At 41.9% G+C, this 14,041-nt stretch overlaps 1 protein-coding gene across 3 annotated transcripts in view; it reads right to left on the bottom strand.

The window, feature by feature from the left end:
- Window positions 1–14,041, bottom strand: part of TENM2 (teneurin transmembrane protein 2) — a 1,147,948-nt gene that overhangs the window by 28,746 nt on the left and 1,105,161 nt on the right. For all 3 annotated transcript variants that reach the window (XM_033096732.1, XM_033096733.1, XM_033096735.1), the window contains 2 exons: window positions 6,262–6,437; window positions 4,412–4,647 (listed from right to left, as the gene is read on the bottom strand). In XM_033096732.1, the coding sequence (XP_032952623.1) occupies window positions 4,412–4,647; window positions 6,262–6,437 (412 nt within the window). The remainder of the gene's footprint in view (window positions 1–4,411; window positions 4,648–6,261; window positions 6,438–14,041) is intronic.

The raw sequence follows: 14,041 nt of genomic DNA, 5'->3' as shown, positions 1-14,041 counted from the left end.
GGTAGCTCTATTTTTCATTTTCTGAGGAAACTCCATACTGTTTTTCATAGTGGGTGCACTAATTTACAAGCCAACCAACAGTGCACAAGGGTTCTCTTTTCTCCACATCCTCACCAACACTTGTTTGTTGACTTATTGATGATGGCCATTCTGACAGGTGTGAGGTGACATCTCACTGTGGTTTTAATTTGCATTTCCCTGATGATTAGTGATGTTGAGCATCTTTTCATGTACCTGTTGGCCATTTGTATGTCCTCTTGGGAGAAATGTTTCTTCAGGTCCTCTGTCCATTTTTTAACAGGATTGTTTGTTTTTTTTGGTGCCAAGTCGTATGAGTTCTTTATATAGTTTACATATTAACCCTTTATCATTTGTAAATATTCTTCTCCCATTTAGTACATTGCCTTTTCCTATTGTTGATGGTTTCCTTTGCTGTGAAAAAACTTTTTAGTTTGATGTAGTCCCATTTGTTTATTTTTTCATTTGTTTCTCTTGCTTGAGGAGACACATCTAGCAGATATTGCTAAGGGCGATGTCTATATTTGCTTCTAGGAGTTTTATGGTTTCAAGTCTAACATTTAAGTCTTTAATCCACTTTGAGTTTATTTTTGTACATGGTGTGAAAAAGTGGTCCATCTTAATTTTTTTTTGCATGTACCTGTCCAGTTTTGCCAACACCACTTATTGAAGGACTGTCTTTACCCCACCGTATACGCTTGCCTCCTTTGTTGTAGATTAATTGACCACATAAGTGAGGATTTATTTCTGGGCTCTGAGAGATCTTTCTATTACAACACATCCCAACACATCACTCTGCTAATTAAAGCCTGGAACAGCTCCCCATGGTCCTCATGATAAACGCCAGCCTAGCAAATTATTCCTTTCCATGTGCGGCCCTGGCCAAGTCCCTCTTTTTTGCACCCCAATATAACACATTCCCCTTCTCTCTGGTCAAACTGAGTTAAAGTTTTCTGAAATGCTATTCCCCTTTTTGACCTCTTTGCTATTATTTCACAGCAACACTTTCTGTCTGATCATCCCTTCCCTCTCTCTTTGTCTGGCTAATTCCTACTGCGCTTCAGAACTGATTTCTACTCTTCTGGGATGCCCTTCCAGATCCCATGTCAACTGGGGTGCCTGAGACCCTGCTTTGTGTTCACCAACTCTCCTTTCATTTTCTTCTCCTTGGGCACTCAGAAAGACAACATTTCCTGGGCTTTCTTGCAGTTAACTTGAAGTTACCCCACCATGTTCTCACTAGGGTGGGTGGAAACGTTGCATGCCATATCCAGCCCTGCTCATTAAGTCCCCTTCAACCATCTAAGCCCTCTTCCCCTTCCACAGCAACCTTGGAGATCATGTGCTTAAATGACAGCATCACAAGGTGGAACAAATACAGTGAGTCATCACTAAGAGCTGCCTGATTCATTTGGACTGTGTGTTCAGCCCCTTAGATTTCAGGTCTTGTTATCTGCCCACAGCCTATCCTGTCCTGATTAATACAATGAAGTATCACTTTCCTTGTGATATTAACCTCTATTAGAGTGTGCATTACACTATTTGCACTGTCTTCTCCACCAGACCGTAAGCTCCTTGATGGCAAGAATTTAGTTTTATCTCTATAATCTACTCACTCCATAGTGCTTGACATATAGTTGGCATTGAGTAAACACCTTCTTTTGTCTAGAATTTGAAATATTGGTTTAATTTGTAGCCCAAATAACACAAGAGACTTACACCAAAGAGAAAATAAAACTAGACGTACACAGGAAAACAAATAATTAGTTATAAAATGTAATGTTCGCCTAAGAGTCCAGTCTCCTAAACACCTTTTAAATGAATGAAAAATTTCAGGGCCCCATGTAACAATGGAGTCAAACTAGAGTGAGAAGAACTGTCAGGACGGAAGGTAAGGCGAGAAGAGCCTGCATTGTCATTAGCCAAGACAGCCTGCACGCCTTGTGGACGCCAACAGATGCTTTTGGTTTAGCAGCTGCAAACTTCCCTGCCATGGGTTCATGAAGTAGCTGAGGCAAAGGACCGTCCGCAGCTCTCCTAATCCACATCACACCCCACCTTTCCTTGACCCCTTCTTCCAACTGCTCCCCTGCAATTGCCAGGAGTTGCTTTTATTTCGTTCACTAAACAATACATGAATTGAACTAAAATAAATGAGATGCAAATAAATTCCAGGCTTTCTCCCTCATTTTCAAATTACATTTTCAGTCCACTCAACCTGTTATAATCTCATAGTGATTTTCATTTAAGAGAGCTAAATGGATATGTGATTGTTGTTACAGGAACTAACACTAGACAATTAAGTGTTGAGGTGTTGATAGATAAAGCTGTGTTTTGATTTGCATAAACATGATGCCAGCAAATCTAACCCTGGCAGAAATTCAGTTAGAAGACCTGCGTGCCTAACTTCTGCTGATTACCACAAGTCCCATTATTAAGATTTTTTTTTTTTTAAAGATTTTTAACATTCAGAGTTGGGATTATAGCCATTGTATATTAGGGCCAGATCTAACTTTATTTTGAAAACTTAGTCAAAACGCGTAACTGATTTATCAGAGAAAAGGCATGATTACTACTCATAATCAAGTTCTTCAGTGCAGAGTATCAAAAATCAATTATACAGCCCTGAAATCCAGTCACTGAGGATTTAGCTACTAATCTCATTTCATTTTTGTCTTTAGGAAGATACTGCAGCTTGCAACTTTGCAGATACCAGCAGAGGAAGAAAAACATGGGAGCCAGCTGATAACCTAATGTGGAGAATTAAACTTCAACCAGACAAAAGCAGAATGGTAATATGGAGTGGCCTGGGCTCTGCAGGGAGGTCACCTGGGCTGGCTGAATTTCCCTCCAATCACCCAGCAAAAGCCATGCCCCAAGTTTTGTGAGCAGTAAGCCTTCCACTCTTAGGGATTCCAAAGCATTAGGTACACCCTGCCACGTTCCACTGTTTACTGTCTTTCTACTGCTCACCTCAATCTGCAATTACTGTAGTTATTTCTTTTAGTTATTGTCTGCCCCGCTTGCCCTCACCGTGAAAATCAGCTGCAGGAGCGTAGGGATTTCGTGTGCTGTGCCATGTATCTCCAGTGAATAACAGTGCCTGGCTAATCAAACTCAGTGAGTGTGTGTTGAATTTTAGGAAGTCTGGGATCCCTAGGATTGCCCCTGAGGGTAAGAAACAGTCCCTCTGAGAGCCAGATAAGGGACCAGAGAAGGACCCAGATTATCTGGATGCACGAGAATCGAAACAGGAAGCTGTGTGGCCTGGTGGATAAGAATACTGGCAAGTGAACCACACAGAAAGATGGAATTGGGGCTGAGTCTGGCTTTGCCATTTTCTAGCCATTGTGCCTCTGGACAGGTTAATTAGCTTCCCCAGAGCCTGTGTTTCCTCATCTGAGAAATGGAGACATTATTGACAATCCCCACGGGGCTACTGAAAATAGTATAATACAAGTAAAGCATTTAACATACCGTGTTTCCCCAAAAATAAGTACTAGCTGGACAATCAGCTCTAATGCGTCTTTTGTAGCAAAAATTAATGTAAGACCCGGTCTTATTTTACTATAACATAAAACCGGGAATATTATATAATAATATAATATACTATAAATATAATATAATATAATATAATATAATATAATATAATATAATATAACTGGGTCTTATATTAATTTTTGCTCCAAAAGACGCGTTAGAGCTGATTGTCTGGCTAGGTCTTATTTTTGGGAAAACAGGGTAATGCTTATATCATAAAAGTCCTCAATAAATATTATGTATTATTTTTAAGAGATGTAACTTGTGGGTAAGTTGCCTAGTCTGCGGAAGTTAGAGTTGGTTAAAACTTCCTTCCGTGGTTAGCTTGTTACTTCCTCTTGGGAAGACTTTCCTGATCCCCGCAGGCTGGGTGATAGCTCCTCCTCTCTGATCCCTCCAGGCCCTGGAGGGTCCTCTATTTTCTCACTTAACCCATCGGGGTATCCTGCTTCTATGTATTCTACTGGACTGTCAACTTGAGTGTCAACAGCACATTGTAAAATATTTGTTCTTTAAGCATTTAGCAAGGTACACTGGCACCAATTCATCTGTTAAACTGGCCAAACAGTGAAAGTTGAGGGAGACGATGGCAAGTGTGAAAAGAACACCAAGGCTATCTCTAGCTCTAGTGTACGGTAAATCCAGACCGTTTTCAGTCCTAGGAAACGGGGAACATTTTCCCCACGGGGTCAGTCCCAAAGGGATATGGCTCCTACCTTCTGAGGGAAAGACTTGTCTTTTCCAGGGAAGAAAGGAGTAATGGAGGCTTGGAAACCAGGAAATTTCCACAGCTCCTGAGGAAAGGGTGTATCCCCTACTACTTGGGGGTGACAAGTTGGGTGAAGCCACTTACCCGGAGTTTCCTGCCGAAGATGGTGACTTTGCCTTTAATCTGTTCCTTTCTTAGGCGCCACTCGATGGAGTTCAGGCCATTCTCCATGGGCAGGGAGATGTTGCAGCGCCCAATGGTGGGGGTGACGGTGCCCGCTAGGACGTGGGGCTCACTGTGGAAGCTGACGCCCATCCCATTGGCATACATCACCCTCAGGGTACCGTTATTACAGAGCTGGTAGCTGTTCCGCACTTGATCTGGAGAAATGTAAGTGGGGGTGGGGACAGGGAAATAAATTATCCACTCAGTCGTAAGAGAACAGAACCCTTATTTTTATAAGTTTCCATGGTACTTCGCAGCTGTCAGTCTAAGGCTACCTTCAATTAACACACACACACAATGTGAAGGTGAGTACAGAGATGGTGCTGATCCGTGGAAAGAAAAACATTATTAATATGTGGCACTCCAGAAATAATTATGCTGTGATGTTTTTCTTTTACTCACTGAAGACTATTAATAGTACACTTAAACATTTAAAGATGTCTGTTGCCTACACAATTTGTGTCAATCACATCCTTGCTCTTTAACATGTATTTTAGCTTAACTGGAAAAAAAACAACCCCCAAAACTACTTAAATGTATATATATTTTTTGGCTTTTGCCTACCATCTAACCTGAAGTTGATGGTTTAGCTACAGGTCAGATCCACTGCAAATCATGGCTAGGATTCTTCAAGAAAATCAAGAGAAAAAGCCACCGTCCTGCGCCTCACGCGTTAGGGGCTGACTCCACCATGATGCCACGCCACCTCCACTCAAGAGAACTCTAAGGAGATTTCACTAACATGAGGTAGACTGAGCCAGTGGGGGCTGATAACATGCGCTTACCTGCCCAAATGGAAGCGATACTAGTCAATCAGACTTCTGACCTTTTTCTTTATCGGAAAGTTCCAGGAAAGAAATGTGAGTCAGAGACTCCTTTTACAGATAGTTGCTTCCTGATTATTTGGGCAGAGGAGTCCAGCCGGGCTGGCCTCTGAGATGCTGGGGTAGTGAGCAAGTGAGTACCTGTCACTTCTGCGACTGCAGCCATCATGCCGAAAGACAATCTACATCATTAATCATTTGGCAGAGCAGAAATAGAGTCATTGAAACAGACTCTGTTGGGGGATAATAGTCCAGAAATGTCACCATTTATCTACTGAGAGGACACTTTTATCTTCTGACAACGGGCTAACCCACTGACATTATATCTTAATTAAAAGAAAAATTAATCTGCACAATTCCTTTTCTTGCCAGCCCCTGTGCTTGTCCTGGACTGTATGTCATGTCGAGCAGCAAGAGTAACCATGGGGTGGTCAGAAGCCTTTGTGATCCCAGTCTTGGCAAGAGATTGCTAAAGAGATCTGATTCCAGGACGAATAACTCAACAAACAAATGCTGGGAAAAGAGAATCAAAATGGGGACCCTCCCCTCCCCCCAAAAAAGGTGAGCCCAAGAGAATAAACAGCCTTCGAGAAGGTAACTATGTGTATTGGGTCGGTGGGAAGTGCTGGTGATGGAGAGGTAGGAGGGCGGGGAGAGAGCATGTGGGGATGACAACTAATATTTTTAGATAAGCCTGTAGGCATTTCCAAATATCTAGATAATTCGGTATAGATGCCATTCTTCTGAATTTGATTAAGTCATTTTCTACAAGGTTGAGCTCTTGTGGAGTTTGTTTGCTGCAGACATTTCACTAAAATCGCAAGCTGAGTGAAGTTGTAGGTCTCTGAAAGTCCTCTTGGGCTTGGTAACTCACTTCTGGGCTTGGCTGGATTCTGGGTCAGGAGGAGAATATTGGGGTGGGGTGGTGGGATGTAGGGGGCTTACCTTGTACCACTGTGTAGGAAGCCTCCACTGAAGACAGGTTGGTAATAACAGTGACGTCATCATCACGGTTGGAGTTCTCAATGTCGATGGTGATGGATTTCTCCATTTCCCGGTGCAGACTGGTCACCACTCCCGTGGGGCGTGTCACATTGGTCAGGCGGCCCTCATGATCATAGCTGGAGGACAACACACTGCTTAGAACACAATTACTGGGGCTGAAGGCTTTCCCAACACTCAGAACCACACAAGGGACAGGTTCATAGGGCGAGAGGAAGAGATTGGAAGGTGGGTGACCAGGTGGGACATCACTCTGAGGCCCCTTGTCACAATCCTCAAAACCCCAACCTGCCCTGAAAAATTGTGGTGACACTTTCTACTACCCACCGATATACCTGACTTGACTTGGTAAAAACGTTTTACCTCTGGCAGGGTGTACTTAATTATATTTTCCCAAGTTAGTGGGGACACCTGCTTCTGAGCATCTTGTGCTTTTTAATTTATATGTACCACAAAGCCAACAAGTTAATCTTTCTAAAAATGATCAGTTTCCTTATGTCCCGTCTCTATTGAACTAACCACGCTCTTTCCCATTGGTTGCTCAGTTAAATCAAAACTTAGCATCTGAGACCATCCATGCCCTTGGTCTTCCACACTCATATAACTTTGTCCAACTTATCACCTCGTGGACCTCTGGACAGTCAGCCTGGGCCAGATGCCATCTCCATGCCTTGACTCAAACATGGCAGGCTTGGCTTCCGGTAACCTTTTCTGTGGTCCTATAGCCCAAGCCACTCATGGCTTAGCTCCCTAAGAAGGCTTTTTTAGACAGTTTTCCCAGTGACTCACTTGACCTCAGATGTCCTCAGCACCCAAGTCTAAGCGTACCAGCCATCAAGTTCTGCTGCCAGCAAGTTGTCTGACATCGGGCTCTCCTTCTTTATGTATATGTGTCATCTTTACTCTTTTCTCCAAGTGTGGAGTGTTTTTCCCATCTCCTTTAGCAGAAGGCTTGCTGTTCCACTTGGTAGAGCATTTCCCCACTGGAAGATCCACTGTATTCAAGAAGCCTGTGCCCTCCTTATGCCTTAGGAAAGGGAAACGGATTCTTTCCAAGGTCTAAATGGAGAGGGCTTTGAGCTCTCCCAGATCAACTTGCTATTAGAGAAGGGATAGGGAGGAAGACGGAACAATGATGGTATTTGCTTGGAGGGTTAAAAAGAAGGGAGAACTACTCGGCTTCTGGGTGTGACTCCCTCTGGACTGGAGACAGGGACAAAGTTGGCAGGTTCTGAGTGATGGAGATGGGAGGTGGTACAGCATGTGGGAAGGGCCTGTGAACAGAACTGCTGTGGCCTGTTGGACTTTACCACTTAGTGCATAGGACAACAAAAGCAAATATGGAGGGTGCTTGGTAAATGTTTTTGGAATAAAGGAATGCAGATCTGGCTTGGGACTTTCCATTAGGTGAGAAATTTCGCTTCTGTGGTGAACTGGGAAGAGTCAAGCTCCGTAGATATTTGAAGGCTGAAAGTGGTACCGCATTAAGCTGAATGACCAGTTGTGCCAAGGTGGTGGGGGGTGGGGAGGGGAGGACTATGAGCAGGAAACGCAGCGCTTGGGGGCCCAGCCTTGGGCTGTACTCTCATCACTTGCTCAGGAGACTAGGCAGCGGGTGGTACAGATATTACATTCCCTGGAAAGCTCTGGTGGGATAACCACTATAAACACGGACAAGATTCAGGCTCTCCAACACGAAGGGACTCCCTTGTGCCTTTTTATCTGTTAAAGAAACTGCTTCTCAGGTGGGGGTACAAAGATGTTATTTACAAAGTGACAAATTAGAATAACCTAAATGTTCATTGATCAAAGATTTGTTAAATAACTGATGATTTATCCATAGAGTAGAAACCTATGAAACCATCGAAAATGATGACATGGATTTCTGTTTATCAGCATGAAAAAAAAATGCACATATTGTGGAGTAGAAAGAGTGGCATACAAAAATATATTCCTCTGATAGTATACTTTTGGGGGATGGAGGAGTGACAAAATGAGAACACAGAAGAAATTCTCTGGAAATATAGACATCTCAGTATTAGGGAGATTTACCTCCATGTTTTTTGTATGTTACCTTATTTGAGGAATTATTTGTAACCAGTATGCCTTACTTTCATGTTTTATAACCAGAAACAAAAGATATTTAAAAATAAGAAAACAAAAAAGGAGAACAAATAAAGCCCAAAGTTAGTAAAAAAAAAAAAAAAAAAGGAAATAACAAAGGTCAGAGTGGAAATAAATGAAAGAGACTAAAAAGACAATGGAAATGATCAATGAAACTAAGTGCTGGTTCTTTGAAAAGATAAACAAAATTGACAAATCTTTATCTAGACTCACCAAGAGAAAATGAGAGATGACTCAAATGAAATCAGAAATGAAAGAGGAGACATTACAATTGATACCACAAAATACAAAGGATCATAAGAGATTACCAGGAGCAATTATACACCAATAAATCTAACAGCCTGGAAAAAAAATGGATAAATTCCTAGGAACATACAATCTAGACCAGGGGTGTCCAAACTTTTTTCAGCGTTTTTCACCAAGGGCCATATGCGGTGAAATACACACACAGCCGGGCCACTCACTCGAGGTGAAGTACGTATTGCCTCACCTGGTTTATTTAAGGAAACTAAATATATTTCTGGAATTTGCTGCGGGCCAATTAACAATGGATTGCAGACCGCAGTTGGCCCGCGGGCCGCCGTTTTGACACCCCTGATCTAGAATAATCATGAAGAAATAAAAACTATAAACAGACCAATTACCAGTAATCAAAAAACCCCCCTACAAACAAAAGCCCAGTACGAGATGGCTTCACTGGTGAATTCTACCAAACATTCAAAGAAGAATTAATACCAATCCTTCTCAAACTCTTCCAAAAAAGAGAAGAGGAGGGAACTCTTCCAAACTCACTTTACAAGGCCAGCATTACCCTGACACCAACCGCAGACTAGGATGGCACAGGAAAAGAAAATCACAGGCCAATATCTCAGTTGAATATAGATTCAAACATTCTCAACAAAATATTAGCAACAACAGTACATTGAAAGGATCTTATACCATGATCAAGTGGGATTCTTTTCTGGGATGAAAAGATAGTTCAATATCCACAAATCAATCAGTGTGATACACCATATCCATACAATGAAGGCTAAAAATCATATGTTTATCTCAATGGATGCAGGAAAGCATCTGACAAAATTCAACATCTGTTCATGATAAAAACTCAACAAATTGGGTATAGAGGAAACATACCTCAACATATAAAAGGCCATATATGACAATCCCACAGCTAACGTCATAGTACTCAATAGTATAAAGCTGAAAACTTTTCATCTAAGATCCAGGAATAAAACAAAGGATGTCACTTTATTTGACATAATGTTGGAAGTCCTAGGCAGAGCAATTAGGCATGGAAAAGAAAAAAGGCATCCAAACTGGAAAGGAAGAAGTAAACCTGCCACTATTTACATAGGACATGATATTATATAGAAAACTCAAAACACTGCACCAAAACCCTGTTAGAACTAATAAATAAATTCAGGAAAGTTGCAGGATACAAAATCAACACACAAAAATCTGTTGCATTTCTATATGCTAATAACAAAATAGCAGAAAGATAAATTTAAGAAAATACCACTTACAGTTGCATCAAAAAGAATAAAATACCTAGGAATAAATTTAACTGAGGGGAGGTAAAACACCTGTACACTGTAATCTATAAGACATTGATGAAAGAAATTGAAGACACAAATAAATGAAAAGATATTCCATGCTCATAGATTAAAATAACTAATATTTTAAAATGTCCATATTACCTATTGAATCTATAGATTCTACAGATTCAATGCAATTCCTATCAAAATTCCAATGGCATCTTTCACAGAAATAGAACAAACAATCCTAAAATTTGTATGGAACCACAAAAGACCATGAATAGCCAAAGCAATCTTGAGAAAGGAGAACAAAGCTGAAGGCATCACACTTCCTGATTTTAAACTCTATTACAAAGCTATAGTAATCAAAACAGTATGGCACTGGCATAAAAACTGAGACACAGATCAATGGGACAGAACAGAGAGCTAAGAAATAAATCCACACAAACATATGGTCAATTAATTAACCACAAAGGAGACAAGAATATGCAATGGGGAAACGACAGTGTTGGGAAAACTGGACAGACACAAGCAAAAGAATGAAACTGGACCACTCTTTTACACCACTGACAAAATTTAAACTTGAAAGTAAGATCTGAAACCATAAAATACGTAGAAGAAAACATAGGCAGCAGTAAGCTCCTTGACATGGGTCTTTGTGATTATTTTTTGTAACTGACACCAAAAGTAAAGGCAACAAAAGAAAAAAAAAATCAACAAATGGGACTACATCAAACTAAAAAGCTTCTGCACAGCAAATGAAACTATCAACAAAATGAAAAAGCACCTACTCAATGGAGAAAATATTTGCAAATCATATATCCGATAAGGCTTTAATATCCAAGATACATAAAGAACTCATACAACTCAAAAGCAAAAAACCAAACCATCTAATTGAAAATGTGCAGAGGATCTGAATAGACATTTTTTCCAAAGAAGACCTACAGATGGCCAACAGGTACATGAAAAGATGCTCAACATCACTAATCATCAGGCAAATGCAAATTAAAACCATAATGAGATATCACCCCACACCTGTCAGAATGCCTGTCATCAAAAAGACAACAAGTGTTGGCAAGGATGAAGACACCAGGAACCCTTGTGCACTGTAGGTGGGAATGTAAATGGGTGCAGCCACTATGGGAAACGGGATGGAGGTTCCTCAAAAAATTAAAAAGAACTACCATATGAGCCAGTGATTCCACTTCTGGGTATTTATCTGAAAATAATAAAAACACCTAACTGGAGAAGATAAATGCACCCGTATGTTCACTGCAGCATTATTTACAGTAGCCAAGACATGGAAACAACCTAAGTGTCCATCGTATGAATGAAGAAAATGGTATATACACATATACATATTTGTGTGTGTGTGTGTGTGTGTGTGTGTGTGTGTGTGTGTGTGTATTACTCAGCTGTAAAAAAGAAAGAAAGCTTGTCATTTGCAACAACATGGATAGGCCTTGAGGACATTATGCTAAGTGAAATAAGTCAGACAAAGAAAGACAAATTAAAAAAGAAACCAAGCTCGCAGATAGAAAACAGATTGGTGGTTGCCAGAGGCAGGGGGTGAGTACAAGGGGGGAAAGCAGGTCGAAAGGTACAAACTTCCAGTAAGAAAATAAATAAATCCTGGGGATATAATGTACAGCATGGCGGCCCCAGTTAATAACACTGTATTGCATTTTTGAAAGTTGCTAAGAGAGTAGATCTTAAAAGTTCTCATCTCAATAATAAATTGTTTTGTAATTGTATGGTGATAGATGTTAACTAGATTTATTATCATTTTGTAACATATACCTGTGTTATCATTATATTGGATACCTAAAACTAATATAATATTATATGTCAATTTTACCTCAATAAAAATTAATCTAACAGTCCTAAGTGTTTAGATATGGAGTATATGGCGGAGTACTCTAGAACAGACAGTGTCCCCAACTCTTGCTGCCAGGTAGGGACTGTGTGAGGCGCTTATTCTTGGGACCCAGGCTAGGATTGAATTCCAATCCCCTGTATTTCCTGGAGACCTACAATGCGCAGGTCGCCCGGCTTCCTTATGAGAGAAGCAGCAGGAAGCAGAGATTCTACTCTTGGGGAACAGAAGATTGGAGTCGAGGCCAGAATCTCAGGGGCCACAGGGTGAAAAACACGTTCTCTTTAACTTTCAAAGACGATTCAGCTGCCGGGAGCTCTAGCTTTGCTTACTTCCTCCATGCAGTGAGTAACTCCTGAGTCAGGTGTTTTTGCAAATAAGCCTGCACATCATGACAAGGAGCTGAGTCCCTGTCATGGGATCTCAAGGCCACCCAGTGAAGCCAGTCCAGCTTTGGCCTGTGTGGGGCTGGAGGGCTGCCTCTTATTCATTTAGTCAGGTATTCGCTGAGTGCCTATTATGTGCCTGGCACCATTTAAGGCACTGGGGACATGGCTAAGAATAAAGTGCATGAAAATCCCTTAAGACCTGTACATGCTAGATGGAGAGGGCAAAAAATAAACTACAATTTAAAATATAGAGAATGTCAGGTGGTGACAGTGGTAAGGATTAAAATAAAGGAGGGAGGGATGGAGGGAGGGAAAAAGGGAGAGGGAGAGAGGGAGGGATGGAGGGAGGGAGGGAGGGAGGGAGGGAGAGGGAGAGAGAGAGAGAGAGAGAGAGAGAGAGAGAGAGAGAGAGAGAGAGAGAGAGAGAGAGAGAGAGAGAGAGAAGGGGTGGTTGTAACTTTAAGTACTGTTCTTTCCCGGGAATTTAGCAGACAAATAGGACTTGTAAAGTGCATTTCTCAGCCTGCTCAAGTCTCTAGGTCAGGCCTGATTCAGACTGGCTCTTGAGAATGACATTGTTTTTTCCTCAGTCAGGTGAGCCAACAAATGATCTCTGAAATGCATTGTTTCTTTAGGTGAAACTGCTAGACGGAAAGATGAACATCTAGGAGGTGTTTGGGTTAAAGTATAGCTTTAACCTAACTTGGAGTGAGAGCTAAAGATGGCACTCACATGTTGCCTTCGGGGACAGAGTAACTGGCCCACAAAGTTTGATCAAGTTCCTGCGCCCTGAAGGATGTTAGGGTGCTTCAGAAGTGTGAGAAAGTCAGCTTTGCCCAAAGAAGGAAGACAGGGCAAGGGAAAGCAATTCTGCAATGCAGCAGATTTCCAGTAGGGGGCAACAGCTTCCTGTACATTCTCCCAAGCCGATTTTCAACACAAAGAGAAAGTGAACTTTCCTGGATTTAGGAGTGATCAACAATGTCTCTCTCTCCCGGTTTCCCCTCTGCGAAAAGCCCTCCCTAACTTACTAAATTCTCAGCTAGCAGCAACACCTCGACAGCAAGCAAGCAAGGACTCCAAATACATCGGGGTTAACCAGATCCTTCACCCTTCAAGGAGAGCCAGATACTTGTGAAGTCCACCCCAGTCTCAGCCAGCAATTGGCAGAAGACGCCTTAGCAATTTCCTCCAACCAGCATCCCGCTGGTTAATACCTGCAGCAGCAGGCAGCCTGACCAAGAGAGCTGCCTGCAGGAACGAGGGAAAACAGCTTTTTGGGAAAACAAACGGCGGGACTGTTAACTATGAGATAATTGTTAGGGGAAATATGACCAGCTCTCGCATCTTTTAATATACCTAGCACTTTATCTGTATTGATCTGCTTCTGCTGAGGAGGAAATTCAGAGTTTATCTACCTGTCTGTGCAATCAAGTGTGTTGCTGGACCTAGTGGCAAATTACAGGCGCCCCACCAGGATCTTGCCTTTAGGTTCTAATTTCCGCACACACGGCAAACGTGAATAATCAGCAAAGTTAATCAGCGCTTGCTCTCCCAGGTGCCGTGCATGTCCAATATCCGGACATCAGAACGGCAAGCAGGCAAGAGCAATTCCCAACTCTCGTAGGGGGCACGTGCAATGTCAGAGGCCCAACGGTGCAAATCATTTAGGGGTTGGGGAGAGGGGACATGCATATCTCGGGGCTACAAGTGGACATTCACGTTAGGAAGACAATGTGACTAAGCAATTCTCAAAGCCACATGGACAACCAATCCTGACGCCAGCTAGGGCAGGCAGG

Source organism: Rhinolophus ferrumequinum, chromosome 24 (assembly GCF_004115265.2).
Source record: "Rhinolophus ferrumequinum isolate MPI-CBG mRhiFer1 chromosome 24, mRhiFer1_v1.p, whole genome shotgun sequence".
Taxonomy (NCBI): Eukaryota; Metazoa; Chordata; class Mammalia; order Chiroptera; family Rhinolophidae; genus Rhinolophus; species Rhinolophus ferrumequinum.
This window is presented reverse-complemented; position numbering and strand designations above follow the sequence as displayed.